The sequence below is a fragment of the Schistocerca gregaria genome, chromosome 7 (assembly GCF_023897955.1).
Source record: "Schistocerca gregaria isolate iqSchGreg1 chromosome 7, iqSchGreg1.2, whole genome shotgun sequence".
NCBI lineage: Eukaryota > Metazoa > Arthropoda > Insecta > Orthoptera > Acrididae > Schistocerca > Schistocerca gregaria.
Genome location: NC_064926.1, coordinates 545,383,589 through 545,404,786, shown reverse-complemented (window position 1 = coordinate 545,404,786; position 21,198 = coordinate 545,383,589). Strand labels below are relative to the sequence as shown.

Below are 21,198 nucleotides of genomic sequence, written 5' to 3'. Positions count from 1 at the left end.
AGAATAATACGAATATGGACATTTTTACACGTATTGTTACGCGTTCGCTGCTATCTCATTTAAATCCTGTCTGCCTAATAAACCACGAAACTAGAGTGAGACGACAGCAAACGCAGAAGAATATACATATCATGTCATGTTTATATTCGTATCATTCTTATGCTTAACAGTGATACAGTCAGAAATGAAGCACGGCAATTGACTAGATTTTTAAATCTAAGATGACTAATTTCTGTGCAGAATGTAATTTACTAAAGAGGCGTCTGCAAAGATTTTCAAACGGAGAAAATTTTTCGCTAAACTCTCGTTCAGAACATCTATCATACGCAGTCTATTATATGGTTCTTGTTGATCATTATCAGAGAAAGCAGCAGTGTAAGTAACAACAAATAGCAGTCTCTTGCCATTGTTTCGCTAATGAGACAATTCCTCTCTCTTTTTTTTAATTGTAAGCGGCGGAGCGCGCACAAAAGCAAGCTATGCCGCGAGCGGCGACAGGCCGTAAACATGCACTATCAGAATGCGACAAACAATGCATTACACAGTACAGTAATGCATTTTCAGCTTAGAGTGATGTAAACACCTATAACAAAGAAAACTGCGTTTATCAGATCAAAGGAAAATAAGCAATCAATTCAAACCAGACGAAGCACGTGAAAAAGGAAGGGTACCTGTTTAAACACGGACGGAACGCCTGACACATAGCAATGGCTACCTGGTATAGCTTAACTGCTAAGCTTACGACCCGAACCAAACTACTGTAGCTGTATCGTCATTCAATCGGCCTAAATTGTGTCTCATATTACAATGGACCAACTTTGTTTCGATTTGGAGATGCGGCCTAAAACTTTTCTCTCCCCTTGAATTTTGAGTCGCAAATTTCAGGTGCAGCTTAGATTCGGGAACTTTTTTTTTCCTTGATTTCGAGTCTGATTTTTCAGGTGCGGCTTAGTTTCGAGTGTGGCTTAGATTCGAGTAAATACGGTAACTGTTTGAACTAATTGGCCCTAATTCTGACATTTTTCTCAAGTGTTGTGTGCCATTTTTCCATTTTTATTGTTCATCATAGGAGTGAGATTAGTATACTTTGATATTGTCTAAATGTTTTGTAATAGTCCCTTGTTTTATGTTGGTCTGAATGCTTTGTCTATGGTTTTTGGTATTTCATTTTGGTGATTTATTTTAATTCTTCTAATTTTTTGGTCATTTGTCTTCTGGGGATTTTTCAGTTTTCTATTGTTGTTTGCTTAACAGTTACTTGTGCCTTTTATTTAATTGCTTTGTCACAATCCTCATTCCACCAGGCATGTTTATTTCTCTCTTTATTTTTGATTGTGACCAGTTTCTTCAGCTACATTTTACAGTTAATGTATTGTCTCGCCACATTTGTCACTTAAAGGTGTTTCAGATCTCTCCCAATATACTGTATTATTTGTAAATAACTGGTTGTAATAATTCCTCCTCTTGTTGGAATGGTTTGTGTTTCTTTTTTTGTTGTTAACTTTATTTTTATTTTTGAGGTTTAATGATCTGAGTCAATGTCTATCCCATGGAGGATTTTCACTTGGCAAATTTCTTTGTGGTAATTTTTATCCTTGCATGCGCAATCAATCTGGAACTACCTCAGCTTCACTTTTTGGTATTTTCAGATAATTAGTTTGTTCTATCTTCTTGTAAATCATGTGGTTTCCAGTATAAGTACATAGTCAACACCCAGCTTATCTTGGTGTCACTTTGTATAATGTTGTTAAAATTTTGTTCAATGATACTTCCTGTGTTTATTCAGTAGAGTACTATCATATTAGTCTGATATGATATTTGGTTTAGCAGTTTATATTATAAGGAGAACAGAAAAACATGAGAACAAGAATTAGTTCAGCAGCAACTGAGTAGCACTGCTGAGAGGTGGTGGCAGACCAGCATCCCGGCAAGGTGAGGTGCTGTGAGAAGAGGAAGTGTGAGCAGTTAATGTGTGAGGGTGTAACAAGTACAGCTAAACATTTCTTGAAACTGAATATCAAACTAAACTAATTTACACTCTGTCGAGTGGTCACATAAAATTTCACTTTAAATAACATCTTGTTTGCACTGGGTAGCACACAAATGATTTCCATTTACTCTGGGCATCACATGACATACTTGTTGAGTATTTGGTTGTTCAGAGAAGTGCCATAAAAATGTGCCTGACAACTCCCAGGAGAAGGTCACAGTATATACATACATGTGAGACAGCATCTTATGTACAGATGAGTAGTTACAGAGTTTTGTTCTTTTTATACTCCACTAATGGTTTGACTGTTATTTTTTTAGGTTATTCTCTCAGAGGAAGAGGATCCTGCGGACACAAAATACTTGGATGGTACATACACATCATCAGATGTTCGACACCCCGTTGACCTGGAACTGGAGTTGGTGCTAGGAAAGATGCCAAGAAAAGTAAGTAAACATTGCATCATAGTTTTTAGATTGCATTTATTTAAAATAGGCGCTCCAAGATCCTGATTGTTGACTGGTTTGTGGTTACGTTGAGCCAACACCTAAGATCGCCAAACTGCTTAATTCTTGTGAGTTATATATTTCTTAAATCATCAAAACTGAACACTAGTTTTATCCCTGGCACTAAAAAGAATTGGGAACTTGAAGAGAAGAATTCATTAGATAAAATTGAACAACTAACTATTACTTAGCTCCATGAGACGAAATTTCTTCCAGGAGTGGTAGTTCCGCAAGGCATACAGGAGAAATTCTGTGAAATTTGGAAGGTAGGAGGTGAGGTAATGGTGGAATTAAATCTATGACGGCAGATTGTGAGTTGTTCTTGGATAGCTCATTCAGTAGAGCACTTGTCTGCAAAAGACAAAGTTCTCAGGCTGAGTTTCAATTCACCACACAATTTTAATCTGCAAGAAGGTTTCAAATCAATGTACACCCCACTGCAGAGTGAAAATTTATTCTGGAATTACAGTACCATCGTTAGACATGTCGAAAGCTGAAAAAGACATTCCTGGTCTTCTCAACTGCAAGTTATTTTGTCAGGGATGAAAGAGAGACTGGTTTGTAAAGGACGAGCAGGTCACTCCAGCACCTGGTCGATGAGGGTGAGGGGTGACTAGGTGTGCAGCCTCGTGTGTAAACTTTGCAGTTAAAAACTGTAAACACAGGCAAGTAATCACTAACCATGTCACATTATGAGAGGTGTGTACTGAGATGTGACATGTCAGTTCTGATAAAAGGATATTTCACATCTCCTGAGCCTTCATAACAATGAAAGATGTTAGCAGGATTTGAAGAAAGTTTATTTCATTAGTAATTAAGTTTTGGGCATCACACTGTGGTAGGAATGATCTGTGATACGTGCAGGTTTGATGAAAGATGCAGGTGCATCACATCTACAAGGCAGGACAGTGAGTTAGCGTCACCATCTGTTGTGGGGCCAATTGTTCCTTGATGTCACAGCTTGGAGGTATTTTGCTGTGACAAAGAAAACACTAGTCATGACAAAAATCTAAGCAGCGTGACAAACAAAAAGTCCGGACAACGGTCAGTTGAATCTTGTGTGAACTAAGATAATGTAAAGATCAGTTCATAATAACATATTTTGAAGCCTATGAAAGTTTCTATGAATGGAAGTAATGAATTCGTGTACTAAGAAGAGCTAATGCAGCAGTTCAAGGGGACATTCTTCGGGATTATTTCAGTAGTTTGGAAGAAAATCCACTCTCTCTTTCAGCACCCAAACAATGCAAGGGGAAAAGAAGTCTATGAAACATGGTTATTTGGCCCTGCCTTGCAGATCTGAATTGGCAAAACATCAGAGTGGGAAACTACATGCAATTTTATTAGTACATGACATAATCAAGGCCAACGGGGTGACAGGTCATAATTTCCAGTAATCACACTTTCTCGACCACATTTCACTTCAGTACAGACCCTTGTGGCCAGCACGGTGATACACTGAAAGAGTGAGGTTCAAGCTCCTGCCTGGCTACCTTTACAGTGTGGTAGAAAATCAGATTGAGACAGCCCATTTAGGATGCCTGTGTGACTGTGCTGTTGGATCTGCATCACTTTTGGAGTTTTGTCCCAGTGTGAGGACAGTCAGGTGTTATCTTTCATGACAAGTGCCCTCTTAAGGAGGACTGCAGTTGTCCGTCTGCTCTGAGACGGCACAAGGCCCAGCATTGAAGTTCAAACTACAGGTGTTGCGACATTGCCCCGATAGATTCCATGTCTTTGGCCCCTGAAAGAAGTTTCTGTTGTGAAACGTTTTCAATTCCTCGTGAGTTGTTTGCTACTGCTGCCACACTGCTGGGAACATTCTGAGTTTTCCTGCTTGCGTGTCAAAATATAACTACAGTATTGTTGTTTCCTGTAACACATTTAATGTCTTGTAAATGATTTGTGTGTGTAACTTTTCAATCTGCCCATGCAGGTTGTGTCGCTTGTAAACTCAATAGTGTCTGTGACTCTGAGTCTTCACAAATTTTGTTTTTAAACTTTTTCTAGTGTGTCGCTGTTTTGATCTTCAACCCACACAAGCCTTTTCTTCTCTGCATGACTAGTGCACCCTACATTCACTTTAACCTGTCTACTGTAGTCAACTATTGATCTCTCTTTAAAACTGTTAGCTCGTACACTTCTGCCCCTTGTCAAATTGGCGACGTCGTGGGGTTTCAGGATGACTTCTATCAGCCATAAGTTTCGCCACAAAGTTTTGCTCCCCATGTCAATTCAGTACCTCCTCATTAGGTACTCGGTCTACCCTCTAATCCTTCCATATGGCAACATTTCAAAGTTTCTATTGTCTTCCTGGATAAAATCTTCTTGGTTTTCAGGTCATGTCAATTCCAATAAAATTCTCAAGCTTTCAGTGGCTAGCTCCGCATTTGTCATCAGGTTGAAAATTATGTTTTTCATTTTTTTTCTTCATACTAAAGCAATTTCCAACTGATTATAATCATATAAGAAAATTGAGAAGTGTTGGAGTCACAGAACAAAAAATTGGGACCTAAAGGACATAAATCACAGTCTCTGCAATAACTTCCAATTTATTAATTCCTGTAAGTATCAGCTCACAAAAACTGGGGAAAATACTCTTATGACTGTAGACCATTACTATGAAAATATTATGAAAAGGATAGTTGCTACTCAGCATATAGCAGAGATGCTAAGTGGCAGATAGGCATAACAGAAAGACTGTCGGAGGAACATGGACCATTAAGACGTCGTCAGTCAGTCACCATCAAACACATGTAAAATTAATATTCAGAGCTTCACAATCAGTGATGAATAAATATTTTTCATTTGTTTTTCATCTCACTGGTTTTTCTCGCTTAATTCTATGCAGTTCTTCTATGTAACGCGATATTGCTACGTCTTGAAGGTGGGACACCACAGGTTCCTCCAAGAAGAACAGACCATTTTCCTGCTGTACTGTTCCTTGACCTCAGCTGGTGCTTCATCTGTTACAACCTATCTGCATCTCTCTCTTTTGAAAATAATTTACTATCTGACACAATCACATTTATTTCTAGCAAAATAACTGGATAAGTCTGGCCTCTACCATTGATGTTTATGTGTAGCTCCAGGTGATAGGTGGAATGGTGTGTGTGTGTGTGTGTGTGTGTGTGTGTGTGTGTAAAATATCATCATAAGTATAAAAATGTGCATCACTTGTGAACTCATTGTGGTCAAGCAACAATTTATCTAGGTCTTTCTGTTTAGTGAAATAAATTTCTAATTCCTCAAAGGTTTTGAAGCATCTCCCTTCATACTTGTTGATAATACTCTGTTTACCTTAACTAAGAATAAGGCCTGCACTGACTTACTGGTCTCGTACATACATTAGTTGAAACATATGTCAAACGACCTACTGATTTGCCCTACATATTGTTTTTGCAGTATTGACATATAATTTTATACACTTCAGTTGCTGAGAACTTATCTCCCCTAAGTGTAGTATGATGTTGTAACTTCAATTTCGGATTATTGGTTGTTTTAAAAGCAACTTGAGCATTATTTTTGTTCAGTTTTACCTGACACAGCAGGTGTATTGACTGCCATCGCAATTATTTTGTCTTTACATATCCCAGGTGTACTTCCATTTGGAACAGCGACCAATATACTACTTTTTAATTATTTTTTCTTTTGATCCCATTCTGTCTTCACACCAATTTCAGAAGATCTTTACCCTTCACTACCAGCCTACTCCCTCAGCCTTCATCTTGTTTCCCCAAATGTCATTCATTTAACCCTTTTCATGATTTTTCCCATGTACTTGGTTGTGTTTTTGAGAATTTTTCTGATGTATCTCTGCGTTATTTAGGTATTTTACATGCTTTTATCCTTCACCATGGATCGTTGCTCCTTCCGACCGCATCACTACAAAAGAGTTTCTTTATCCTTAGCCAGAACTAAGTCTCTCATATTGCTCCTGTGTTGTTGCCTGGTGCATGTAATCCCCCCAAATGGCCTTACCATCAAATTCTTCATCTCCAGGTGCCACACCTCCTTCCACAATGACCTCCATCTTGTGGCGTTCGCTGTATTATTCAGTGGTTTGGTATTTAACTAATTTGTAAATGGAAATGATACTCTTATTTTATTACATTGAGTAATTACTAAATAACTTTTCTCCCGGCTAAAGATTTGATCAAGTTGCTAAAGAACTCCAAGTTAACGTCGTGTTAAAGTGTTGTCTGTAAGTTGTGGAAGTGTTACTAAATCACAGTTCATACAACAGATTCCTTACAACTATTGATTAAGATGGAAGCAGTTAGCTTCAGCAAAATTATTGTTAAAACGATCGGCATTTATGTCTGCAGAGTTGCGTAATTTGAATTTGCCGCTGAGATAATTGTTAAGATGGCGGCAGACAATTGATAGAGACTTTCTATTGTTAGAGCAAATAAGTAAATATTTAAAATCCTTATTAAACGCTATTAAATCTACTTTCGTATTGTGCACTATTTAGACTTCATCAAGCAAACATTTGATTTGTTTCTAAGGAAAACACAGACAAAAATGCAATACCAATCGCTATCATCAATGGCTGCACTCGTTGCAGCGGAAAGAAATAATTAACACAGATAACGATTACTGAGAGAGGAATTAAAGTTACAAATAATTATTCACTCATATTTATAATAATAATGAACTCTATTTTCAAGTAATAATTAACAAATAATTACAGTTTCTTAACAGACCTCAGTTTGATATGCATCTGCAACTTACAAAAGCCAACCAACAAAAAGTAAAAACAAAGGAAGACAAATGCAGATCATAAAAGGAATTTACAATTATCATTGTCTTTGCATGATACACGTCGATATGTCCAATTACATCATAGAATATTATATAAATAATTAATTCACTATTTTTTCATATGTCGAATAGATGATGTTTATAACTGCCAGAGGCACAATTTCCTCTCGTCACACTGCAGCCAAAAATTTATCTCGTGGATGTTACAATCTGTTCAGATTCCACCAATCCGTAGCCCTCACCCATATAGTTCTGCAAAACCATATCAATCAGGAACAATATGTCCTCTCTATCCATAAAATTCTCCTGCTATGCAATTCCAAATTTGTGGATCCTGTATCACACATTGAAACTCTTGCTCTCCAGTAACTACAGCAACATGCACAATGCCACCTCAAAAAACTGTCCACCCTGTTCACTTCCTATTCCCAGTTTGCACTGCCACTATCCACTGCCTCTACAACAACCTCCACCACATCCCCTCACAGCTGATAAATCCTGCCTCACAAACCTACTACATTTACCCCATCCGCAAAAACTCCCATCCATCACCACACGGAATCCAGAAACTAAACAGATTCAAAACACTGTCATGAACCTTTCATCCGAAAGCCTTAGCCCTGCAGAAGTATCAGTGCCTTCCAAAGGCTTCACCATTTTCCCACTCCCAAATTCAGTCATGCAGGACTTGTTAAAGACCTTCTCCCCTTCTCCCGGCCCCTACGGTGGAAACACTTTCTTGCCACCAACCCTACCATTCAGACTCAACCAGAGACCAATGTGGAACCCTACATGACTCAATGACTCATTTCATTTCTCCATCCAAACATGATCTACCACCACAGCCGCCCCCCCCCCCCCCCCCCACCTCCACAAAAAAAAAAAAAAAAAAAAAAAAAAAAAATCACTTTAACCTCAAACCTTGCCTCACCATCGTTCCCCAGAGCACTCAACGTGCAAAATAACCTTACATCCACAGAAAGAACCACCATTCACCACCTAAACACTGATCCTGACCTTATAATCCTATTTGCAGACAGGCTCCACCACTGTTGTTTTGAACCACAAGGATTACTTGGCAGAAGTACTCTGCCAGCTGTCAGATTAATCTACGTACAAACCCTGCCATAGTACCTCATTCCAGAAATCCAGCAGGTTCTCCAGTCTCTCCTCAAATCCTTAGTCCCATCCCAGAACCTCTCCCCAGCATCCATCCCTCTCTTCTGCACTCCTACCTTCTTCATGCTTCCTAAACCCAGAAACCCAGGATGTCACATTGTGGCTGGTTATGGATGTTCCATTGTGGCTGTTGACTGTGCTTTCATAGACCAACTCCTTCGGCCTATTACCCGCAACCTACCCTCCTATGTAAAAGATACCAACCATTTCCTCCACTGACTCTGCACAGTTCCTGTTCCTTTACCACATGGTACCTTGCTCATCACTATTGATGTCACCTCACTTTACTCTATCATCCCTGATGCTCATGGCCTTATCACTATTGAACTCTACCTTTCCCAAAGCACAGTGGATTCCAAACCAACAACCTCTTTCCTAGTTGCAGTGATCAAGTATATCCTCACTCACAATCACTACTCCATTAAATGCATTACCTACAAATAAATCCAGGGTATGGATAAGGGCACCCAAGTGGCACCATCCTATGCCAACTGATTCATGGGGCATCTAGAGGAATCCTTCCTAAACGAACAGTATCCCAAACCCCTCACCTTGTTAAGATTCATTGATGACATCTTCATAATCTGATTGAGGGTGATGACACCCAGTCCACATTCCTCCAGAATCTCAACAGCTTCTCCCCCACCTGCACCTAGTCCTACTCAACCCAACAAGCCACCTTCCTCGATGTTGACTTCCACCTCAAAGATGGCTACATCAGTACCTCCGGCCATATCAAACCTACTAACCATCACCAATTCCTCCACTTGACAGCTGCTACCCATTCCACATCAAGAAGTCACTTACATACAGCCTAGCCATCCGTGGCTGTCACATATGTAGTGACAAGCGGTCCTTCTCGAAATATACCAAGGGTCTCACTGAGGCCTTCACAGATCGTAATTACCCTCCCAGCATTTTAAAACAACAGATCTTCTGTGCCTTACCTCTCCAGTCACTCAGCACCTTCCAAAGTCCCACTGTCCAGCCACGTAGAAGCATTCCCCTCATGGCTCAGTACCACCCAGAACTGGAGCAACTGAATCACGTTCTCCGCCAGGTTTTCAACTACCTCTTGTCGTGTCCTTAAACAAGGAATGTTTACACACTATCCTTCCCACCCTGTTCACTGTGGTATTCTGCCGCCCAATGAACATACACAATATCCTCTTCCATCCCTTCAGAGGCCCTGCTCCCAAGCCCTTGCCTCAAGGCTGTAATGGACCTAGATGCAAGACCTGCTCCGTACATCCTCCCACCACCACATACTCCAGTTTGATCACAAGCATCAGCTATCCCTTCACAGGCACATCTACCTGTGAAACGTGTCAAATAATATACAAGTTAAGCTGCAATCACTGCGCTGCATTATACATGGGGTGTGATGACCAACAATCTGTCTACATGAATGGCCACTGACATACTGTGGCCAAGAAACAGCTCGACCATCCAGTTGCTGAACACACCACCCAACACAGCATTATTCATATCAATGACTGCCTCACAGCCTGTGCCATCTGGACCCTTCCCATCAGCACCACCTTTTCTGAACTGCACAGGTGGGAAATCTCACTGCAATATATCCTATGTTCTCATAATGCTCCTGTCCTGAACCTTCGTTAGTCATTGTTCTTACCCATCTTGCCCTCTCTCTGTTCCCTTTCCAGCACTAAACAACCCTCTATTCCACCAACGCACCCACAGTCTTTTTACTTCCCTCCTTTTCCACTTACCCCCCTCCTCCCCACCTTCACCTCTGTCTAACCTCCAGACTGCACCTAGCTGCTCTACCCTCTCTCTGCCTCATTCCTGTTTGCTCCCACAAGCAGCACTTTACTGTCCCCCACCCCTACCCTACTATACCTCCCCCTCCCCACCCCGGCCTCCTCTTTACCCTCACCACCTGGTTGCTTCTCCCGTCATGCGCTGCTGCTCACAGTCTGGCCTCAGCAGCCAGAGACTTTGATAGTGTATGTGTGTGCGTGTGTGTGTGTGTGTGTTTTATCTATTTGCAATGAAGGCCTTGTTGGCCAAAAGCTTACTTTCTGACAGTCCTTTTGTTGTACGTATCTGCAACACATCATCTCCGCTATATGCTGAGTAGCAACTATTCTTTTCATAATATTGTCATAGTCCATTCTGGATTTTCCATTCAAATTCTTGTCAGGTCTTCAGCCAGATCAAACTGTCGTCTGTACACATTATTTCCACAGATAGCTTGTCGCCATCATGAGGAGAGAAAAACTAAGTTACTCTTGCCGATAACTGACTCAGACCATGAGTGACAGAACCTTTATATGCATAAAAAATACAAAAGCGCATACGCTGAGATAATGTGCAAGCACTCTATTGTTGCTGCTGCCCATGGCGCAAGCAGAGTTCAGTGCCTCCAATAGCGAATACTTTCAAAAAACGATATATTGTTAAAAGTTAATACTTGTAGCTGGCCAATTCAGATTCCATTGTTTCTTCATATCTGGTAAAATAGGATTCTAAGTTTTACTTAATGGGTATCAATTATCATGGTTAATGATATTATCTGTTAGTGTTGATTTCGATAAATTCTTTTAAAACACAATCCCAGAAATGCAAGGCATTTGTAGCCATTTGTCTGTCGTTGTGTAGCATCCTACATCCCTCTGTAAGATGGTGCTCAGCCGCTACAGATTTGTCAGGTTGTAATAATCACTAACGGTTGTGATTGTGGTACATTCTCAGCATGCGATATAGCATATATACTCTTTTGACCAGAGTTGGTAGGAATCCTATATGCTGAAATCGTGGATGACAGCTGGTAGCATGTAAATACTTATCAGTGTGTATCGGTTTTCCTATTAACTCTGTTTCCAAGAGTTTCATCATCATTTTTTTATAAACCAGTACATCCAAAAAGGGTAACTTTCCCTCCTTTTCAATCTCCATCGTGAGTCTGATGTTAGGATCTATACAATTAAAATGGTTCAATAGCTGTTACAATGAATCTATGCCATGTGACCAAACAAAGAAACATATCATCAACATACCTCAGAAAATAAATAGGCTTTAGGGCCATATTCTCAAAGTCCTCCATAAAAAGATTAGCTACTATGGGGGATAAAGGACTCACCATAGCCACACCATCAGTCTGTTCAAAATATTTGTTGTTGAATAAAAAATATACGTATGTCAGTACATGACAGCAGGATCTCTACATTTCTGTATATAGTTTTTCATTAAAATCAATGATTCTTCAAGAGGAGGCCGAGTAAAATGAGACACCACATTGAAACTGGCAAGTAAATCAGAGAAACCAAGACAAAGCAACTCTAAATGCAGAATAAAATCCATGGAATTGGAAATGTGGTGTTCACATTTACCCACGTGAAGGCTGAGGGTGGATGCTAAATGTTTTCCCAAGTTGTAAATCGGCACACCCAAATAACTAACAATTGGACGCGACAGGACCCCACCTTTATGTACCTTCGGCAATCCGTATAATCTGCTGTAGGTGGAATGGCCACACCAGGATTAAGTTTTTTAATAGTGGCCTCAGATAATGTGCTCTTCTTCAGAAGTGAAGTCATTGTCCATTTTATGTGATCTGTGGGATCCTTCCATAATATATAATACGACAGGTCCTTAAAAAAGTCGTACATCTTATTCACATAATTGGCCTTGGAGATTAAAACTTGGCAAAATGTTTAGCGTCTGTCATCAGCCCTCATGTGTGTAAATGTGGACATCATGTTTCCAATTCCGTGGATTTTATGTAGCGCTTGAAGAGTCATTGATTTTAAGTAATGAAACACTAGATTTGGAAATGATGAAGCTCTGCTGTCACATATTGATGTACACCTATTTTTTATTCAATGACAAATATTTTGAACAGACTGATGGTGTGGTAATGGGGAGTCCTTTGTCCCTCATAGTTGCTAATCTTTTTATGGAGGACTTTGAGGATATGGCCCTGAAACATCTTTTTTGAAGCCTACTTGTTTTTTGAGATTTGTTGACGGTATGTGTCTTGTTTGGTCCCATGGAATAGATTCTTTGTGCCGATTATTGAATCGTTTTAATTGTATTCATCCTAACATCAGGTTCACGCTGGAGATTGAAAAGAAAGGGAAGTTACCCTCTTTGCATGTACTGGTTTATAAAAAAGATGACAGAACTTTTGGATACAGAGTTAATAGGAAACCGACACATACTGATAGGTATTTACATGCTACCAGCTGTCATCTGCCATTTCAACTTACTAGAGTCCTACAGATCTTGGTCAAAAGAGCATATGCTATCACGGATGCTGAGAATGTACCACAAGAGCTGCAACATTGTGAAGATGTGCTTAATCTTAACGGCTATATGGGCAGAGAGATTTGACATGTATTTGATTGTGGGCCACTACCTAAACCAGCTGAAGACATTTTTAGTTCTGTGGCTTTCCTTCTGTATGCTGAGAATGTGTCTGCTAAGACAGGAAGGGTTTTGAAGAAATGTGAAATCAGAGTATTGCATCTGCCAGCTAAGATTAGAGCACTCCTTGGCCCTGTTAAGAATGATTTAGGTGTGAAGAAGCCTGGTGTTTACGAAATACCATGTGAGTGCAGTAAAATTATACTGGCCATACTATGCCTACCATCAATGACAGATGTGCTGATCAGACAAGTTGTTACAAATGCCTCTCACTATTGGGATTGTGTTTTAAAAGAATGTGTCGAAATTAGATAGCAGATAGTATTGTTAACCATGATGATGGATACCCACTAATTAAAACTTGGAATCCTGTTTCATATGCTATGAAGAAACTATTTGCATCTGCATTGGCCGGCTATGGGTTTTAATTTTTAACAATTTATCATTTTACGTAAGTATTCATTATTGCAGGTGCAGCAACTCTTCTTGAACCAGGGGCAGCGGCAACGATTGAGCACTTGTGTATTATCTCAGCGCTTGCGCTTTTGTATTTTTGCTGGGTTAATGGTTCTGTCGTTCACAGTTTGAAACAGTTATTGATGAGAGCAGCTTAGCTTTTCTCAGCTGATGATGGTGGCCATGTGGACCATGGAAATATTGAGTGTGGATGACAGTTTGATCCAGCTGAAGATCGGACAAGACTTTGGTCTGTCAATATGCCAGCAAAGTCTACAGAGTCATATGGATTTTCGATTGTTTTAGTGTATAGTTGCACTTTTGTTCATTTTGCTTACTGGCTGTTGGTTGGTTTTGATACACAATACCATCCCCAGTCCATCCCCTTGCACATATTTGTCCCACTTACTTCCAAAATGTGTTTGTGTGACAAAAACTTTTTGGCTCACCACTTTAAGAACCAGGCTTGGTGACTGCATGCCAGTGGATGGCCTGAGGACATTTGACAAGCAGTGCTGTGCTGGAGCAGCAGCAAGTGTGGCTGTAGCTTCCTAGTGGGCACAGGTACACAGGCACACTCTGACGTACATTGTAATATGTCTCTGGCGATAACTACTCCCACCCAGGCAGCACTCTAATTTCACCACAGTGCCAACATATTGTCGCAGAAGAAGCTGAGTAGCTCCGTGGTGTATTGGTTATGATACTAAACTGTTGCATGGAGGATCGTGAGTTCAAAACTCACCTGGACTGTACAATTCTAATTTCTATATTCAGTTCGAAAACATTCTAGAAGTATCCACAAATGTCAAGAATCATTGTACTGAAATGTTCTGTAGCTGTATGTGTTCTGGTCGGAGGCAGTTCACTCAGCGCTCTTGTATGTGCAAGTGCTGAATAAATCTTCGTTAAGTGAAGTTAGTGTTCATCATTCATCCAATTACACCTTCTACATGACAATATATTAACCAGAAGCCTGTTATCACAGTTCAGCTGAAAATGGTAATGTCTGACTGTGTAGAAATCATGTGTCGTTCTCCGAGAGCTAACAGACTGCCCTTGGCACCAATTCCGTATAGCGACCTTTAAACCCAATTCTGTCAGCCAGACGGAATGTCCACCTCTGTTCATTGCCTGTCTGTTACTCTTCAGTCCCCTGATCAGGTGTCAAAGAGGTCACCAGACCCTGCGATCTCTTCGACATGGCTGCAGTCAGCTGCAATAATTCCAATCATCAGCACTTTGTATACAAAAAGCAGTGCTTATGTTGGGTTGGGTGATTAGAATGTGCATTTATGATATGCCTTTGGATGTCAGTTTTCTATAAATCACAAATGAAAGTTTGTCATCTTTTGAAATAGTAAAATCAAAATAACTCATCTTGTGTTCCATTTCAGATTTACCATAAATCGTATTTTAGCATGCAGTCTATATACCCTATCTCGTTCGCCAGGTGTTCCACCTACAGCGGCAGCCAGGCATCCCAAAGAGTCTGTCGCTGCCTGCCAGCCTGTCGGTGCTGATGGCACTCGAGCGTGTGCTGAGGCTGCCTGCAGTGGCCAGCAAGCGTTACCTCACCAACAAGGTGGACCGTTGCGTCACAGGGCTGATCGCACGCCAGCAGTGCGTCGGCCCGCTGCACACGCCAGCCGCTGATGTTGCTGTCACCGCCCTTTCTATCTTCGGTGTGGTAAGGAAGCTCTGCCAATGTATCCAATGAGAAGTAATTGGTTACGGCTGTGGTTCCCAAACTACTTTTGTTCCCTGTTGCGTCAGTACGTCGATGTATTACCGTGACCCTCAGAGTTGAAGTGAACAGTTGATGCCGTTCAGTTAGTTTAATGCAGATAAATCTCCTACAAGTGACAGCTTCAAAAGCAGGTCTATGTAGCATATATGACAGTTGCGAAGGAGGGCTGAAAACCCAGAAACATCAATGACGTGGATCAGAGAAGGTAAAGCAGATGTGAGGAAAATGGAAATAACAGTGAAAGAAATAGGAGAAAGCACAAAGTAACAAGTGTCAGTGGCTTCCAGGAGAAAACAAAGAAAAAGACAGGCACAATGTGGACAAAAGAGAGCAGAGAACAGTACAGGGAAGGGATCTGGAAAGAAAGGAAGGAGGAAGGAAATGGGGCATAACTTACTTCTTGTGGTCCTCAGTAGGCCAGACCAATAAAAAATTAAATGTGTGTTTTAAATTCATAAATAATCTATTGAATTTAATAATTAATGGGCTGGAAGAGTTTACGTGCTCTCCAAAACTTCTCAAATCCCAGAATCAAACTGGGTGCAGCTACCTAAATTTCTAGCTTACGTTAATTTTTGCACGTTTGGAACTGTGATAATCTTGCTATTCATTATTGCCGCAGAATGTGTCACAACATTGGAGTACTTTTCCAGTGCCTTGCAGCATAGCCTTGGCAAACAGCTTGGGAACCACTGGCGTAAGGCGTCAACAGTAGTTTCATAGTGGTAGAAAGTAATTTTTTGTTTAGTGTTTTCATAAATAATGTTTTGTTTTTGTTTACTTCAGTTGTTGGCCATCTAAGCTTACAACAATTCTTACAGTAGTGTGCAGTTCAATAATTATGATATGCGTTTTTGTAATAATGAAGTAGGAAAAGATAAATTGCTGCTTACCATAAAGAAGACACGTTAAGTTGCAAACAGGCGCAATAAAAATACATTTACAGAAAGCTTTCTACCACAGCTTTCATGAGCAAAAGAGAAACACATGCCATTCATAAACTCAAGCAAGCATGCCTCAGGCACACCTGACCGGCAGCTCGGATGAACTTAACATCTCTTCATTATGGTAGGTAGCAATCTGTCTTTTCCTACATTGTTGATATTCCTACCTGGAGTTTCCATTGTCTGCATTCTTATAATATTCAGTTATGTGGGTTTGTTGGTCTTCAGTCTCTCCTTCCCATCCTGTTGGATAAGTATCTCCTGACCCAGATTTTGGGTGACTTTTCCAAGCACTCTATTTCCCAAACCTCGTCAGTCATTTTTCTTCATCTCTTTTCCTTCCCCTTCAACCACTCTGCCAAAAGAAAGAGCCACTGGCTCCAAAAGCTTGCAGATTTCCTTAACCTAGTTATATGTTTGTGTTCTCCTGTCCCTGCTTGGTGAGCAAATTTTTTGTCTATTAAGTTTTATTATATACTGTATGTGTGATTTATATAGACGTTAGCACAGTTTTATCCATCTTTTTATTTCTATTTGCTTCTGCTTTAGTTGTCTTTATTTATTTTCTGTCATTGAATCCTTCATGTTACTCATAAATTTGAGAATAAAGGCTTTTATTTTATGAAAATTGGTCATAGATAATTTAATGTTAGCACTCTTGGCTCTCCCTCTATCTTTTCAGGAAGGTGTGGCTACAGCAATCGGTGAACAACCGATTAAAGGACTTGTCAATGCAGCAGCTGGAGCAAGGATGACAGTTGCAGAATGTTTAACAAATCTTGTTTTTGCAAGAATATCTGACATACAGGTAAAACATCACTGTGCTTGACTAGTGTTACTATTTATCTGTTTCGTAGGTGATGCCATATTTGTAGGGGTGGTGGGAAGTCTTTGACACCAACCACACCATGACATTTAACTGCACACGAGCAAATAAATTTTTTACATTCGCTCACCACCATAGAAAGTTGGCCTGGAAAATCTGCCTTCATTCTATGAAAATATTTTTTCTGTAGGAAAACTGCATCAATGTATTTGAGGAAAGACACATGTCTAGCCTATAGTGCAACAGATGTATAGTTTAGCTGTGTATGAACAATGATGAAAAGGCTATATTGTTACTCACTATAAAGATAATGTGTCGAGTTGCAGACAAGCACAACAAAAAGACTATTACACACTGTGCTTTCTGCCAAAACCTTTGTCAGAGAAGAAAAGAAAATACACTCACATTCTCATAAGCCAGCACACCTCGCACACATGATTGCTATCTCTGGCCACTTTAGCCAGACTGCAATTGTTGGGTTAAATGAAAATAGCCATCTGGAGTGGGGCAGGGAATGAGGACGGATAGCAGCGTGCCAGTGGTGAGGATTGGGGGGAACACTGTTTGGTGGAGCATGCTGGGACTAGAAGACAGCAAGACAAGGCTGTTAGGTGAAGTGTGGGGAGGCTGTGGGATAGGAGGGAGGAGGGATCGAAAAAGAGGAGGAGCAGAGAGGGGAAAATACTTGAGGGTGTATTGACAGAGAGTGGCACGTAATGAGGGTTAGGGGATGTGAATCGGGGGGGGGGGGGGGGGGGGGGGGACAGTGGATTGCCGCTGGGATAATTTCAAGAATGGGGAATGTGTTGTAAGGATAACTCCTACCTGTGCATTCCAGAAAAGCTGGTGGTGGAGGGGAGAATGCAGATGGTGTGGGTTGTGAAGCAGCTATTGAAATCAAGCATGTGATGTTCAGTGTTATGCTTTGTTGCATGGTGGTCCAGTTGGCTCTTGGCTGCCATTTGGTGGTGGCTGTGCATCCTGGTGGACAGCTTGGTTGATAGTCATACCAATATAAAAAAGCTGTGAAATGACTACAGCACAGCTGGTATATGACACGGAAGTGCTGGGTGGGTGGATTGGGCAGGTCTTGCACCAGGGCCCCACACAAGGAGATAATCCCTTTGGCAAGGGGTTGTGATTGGGACCAGCTTAGGGGTGGATGAGAATGTTGTGGAGGTTTGGTGGGCGACAGAACACCACTTCAGGAGGTTTGAGAAGTGCCTTGGATAGAACGTCCGTCTTTTCAGGGCATGATAATAGATAATTGAAGCCTTTCATATTTGTTGATACTCCAGCCTGGACTCCCATAGTTGGATATAGCTGTGTATGAAGCATACAGTAAATAAGTCATATAACATTTTGTACTGTACTATTCATGGTGATTCGGTGATGATGATACAATCTTCCAGGGATGACGGAGAAGAACAAATTATCAATTTGAGGAAAAGGACCCCAGTCAGGAAATGACAGAGCCAAAAGTTATAAGTGAAAATTGTTCTGATACCTCTGACTGGAATACATGTGCCAGTACTGTTGTTGCTATTATAATTGGAAGGAACTTAGAGCTGGTAGTATGGACCAAAGTAAGAAGAAAAGTCTAGTACACATGGGCTCTGAAGTGCATACCATAAAGACTAGGAACACTTGTGTAACACATCTCTTCCACTGAACAACTGCCCATAGTTCTTAAGGTATGCACTTTAGAGCCCATACTTACTGGACGTTTTTTTTCTTGTTTTGCTCGAGACCACCTTCTTGAGATTTGCCTATCCTACAATCATAGCAACAATAATACCGGTACACATATACCACTGTCAGAGACATCAGCTCAATTTTTTCTTTTAACCTTTGACTTTGTCATTTCCAGACCAGAGACCCATACTTCAAATTGATACATTTACCCTTTTTCATTTTACCTGAAAATTTGTAACACCATCACGGAATTATCCTGTATAATGCTCCTTTGGGTTTCACATTGGCTGTAATTTGAAAACAATCAGAAATTAATTTGATGTCTAACAAATGGAAGCTGTCACAAGAGGTTTTTTGGGCAGACTCTTGAGAATGTGTCTGCGATATTGAAAGTACCTCTTCTACGTTGATGCTGGTCCCCCTGTAGAGAAGGCTTGGTTACAACCTGCCGGGTCAAATGGCTACAAGTGGCAGTGTTGGCACCTGCCCATCTGCTCGAGTGCTGCCTGAAACTGACACCTCTACTGGAGGAAATCCTTCAGTTGCAAAAGGGGAAGACTCTGTTACCTGTCAGTAGTTCAAAACTACGGCAGTTTATGGCATCCCTTAGCAAAATGGCAACAAGGAATGGGAAGAGACCTTCGAGCACTCAGTGTGTACGCCCCGGGGGCTTACTCAACGTGTCGAAGAGACTGCTCTGACAGCTGTTGTAGGAACAACGTGCAACCAACTGCAGAATATTTTTCTTCTAGAATAATGTCTATTGGCTCGTTTCTGAATTCATATTGGGTTGCTTCTAAGAACTGCCAGAGAAGGTGAAATGGACTTGCTTCACTGGCAGTTTCTCCATACAGCTCCTTATTTGTGCCGTTATTGCTAGATGTAACTGTGAAGCTCCAATTTCAAGTGCCGACTCAGTGGCAGTCTAGCCTGCAAGTTCACAGGCAGTGCCTCAGGGTTGGGAGTTAGTGTCCACCTAAACAGATAAGGGCTGTAATTCTCACCTGAAGTGACCAGTCGTGTGTAGGTTTATATGACGGTTGTTTAGGATGAACGACGTGCGATCCATTTGCAATACATTTTACCACAAAGGATTCCAAAATACTTGTATCACACCCCAAGAAACACCCCATTTAAGTTGCCCAAAAATGAATTTGTATCACTTGAATATCTATGAGCTTCGGTCCATGATGAGCAAGAAATGAAAGAACAGGCCTTATGAAACTAAATAATATAACTTTAATGTGAAATGAAAGCATATGATGACAAAATAAAGGTCATCTATTTGAAAGTATACATCTTTGAGATCAAAATTTGCTTACGGATATCATCAGTTACTGTGTTGCTCCACCCCATGCATTGTAACGTGCCTGGAATACTCTACTGCAGTTGCCCACCTAAGGTCATCCAGCCTGTATAGGAAGTTCCTGCTACAATATATTGTGAGTTGAACTGGCACCAGGCAGAGCAGTGAAGTTCTCATCATTTGACATTGGAGGCCATTCCATTTGGTCGATTACTGCCTGTTCGAGGAATGTGTTCACGAGGTGGGTGCAGTGTGCTTGTTCAGTAAAGGAATGCATAAAAGAGCACAAGTGCCACAGATGTTTAAAACAAACTGTGAAGCCTGCTGTAAGGGAACACCAGGTAGACCCTTGTCAAATACAAATTTTAATAACATGCAAATGCTAGCCAAAGAATGTAAAATATGTAGGAGGAAAGTCCAAGAAACTTATATAAATCCTCAACAACTTTAGTTACGTATGAGCACTGGAATTAGTAATGCACTAATAGTTGAGGTAGTGAGTTGTTTTCAGCACACAACAAGAGGAAACAATGGTAATGTTTTGGGAAATGTGTTCCTGAAGAGCTAACTAGCATGTACACATGCAAGAATGTGAGTGGGCACCCCCTCCACACACACACACACACACACACACACACACACACACACACACACACACACACACACACACACACAGTATTCCGGGTGATCTCAGGACTAGCCCACACCCATCATATATAGTATTCCGGCTGATCTTAGCACTATTATGATACCCCTACTTTTGTATTACATTCTATGTGTGTTCCAATTTGCCTGTACTGAGTTAGTATCCTCCCAAAATAAAGGAGATGCTTAACTGAACAGGACGAAAGGAGGTTAGCATTTTCCATCACACAGCTTGAGCATACAGTTTTCCATTGACTTGCATCATAGTCTAAAAGTATATTGTAGAATGACTGATACATTTAATTTTTGCTAACACTAACATTTTTCTCAGTACAGTTGTACAGAGATGAACCTTTTGTATAGAAATAGGAAAAGGACTAAGGTTTGTTTAATGTACATCGTCCAGTTCTTTGTGTCCACATTAAATGATTTATGCCATAAGGTCATTGAAGGCTCCAACACTTTGAAAAGAAACCCTAAACAGGGCAGTTTAATGTCATTTCTCCCTCAGTGTGTGTGTCTGGCAGGACGTGAAGTGCAGTGGGAACTGGATGTGGGCCGCGAAGCTGCCCGGAGAGGGTGCAGCACTGCACGATGCGTGTGTTGCCATGTGCCGTGTGATGGCGGAGCTCGGCGTTGCCGTCGATGGCGGCAAAGACTCCCTTAGCATGGCCGCCAGGGTCTCCGGCTCCACTGTCAAAGCGCCAGGTGCGTGAGTTCAGCCTTTTCTTTTGTGAATATT

The 21,198-nt window shown here is 40.9% G+C and overlaps 1 protein-coding gene across 2 annotated transcripts in view; it reads left to right on the top strand.

Annotated features, from left to right (window-relative positions):
* Positions 1–21,198, top strand: part of LOC126281265 (phosphoribosylformylglycinamidine synthase) — a 194,584-nt gene that overhangs the window by 112,646 nt on the left and 60,740 nt on the right. For both annotated transcript variants that reach the window (XM_049980080.1, XM_049980081.1), the window contains exons 13-16: positions 2,311–2,436; positions 14,744–14,980; positions 16,667–16,792; positions 20,984–21,164. In XM_049980080.1, coding sequence (XP_049836037.1) covers positions 2,311–2,436; positions 14,744–14,980; positions 16,667–16,792; positions 20,984–21,164 — 670 coding nt within the window. The remainder of the gene's footprint in view (positions 1–2,310; positions 2,437–14,743; positions 14,981–16,666; positions 16,793–20,983; positions 21,165–21,198) is intronic.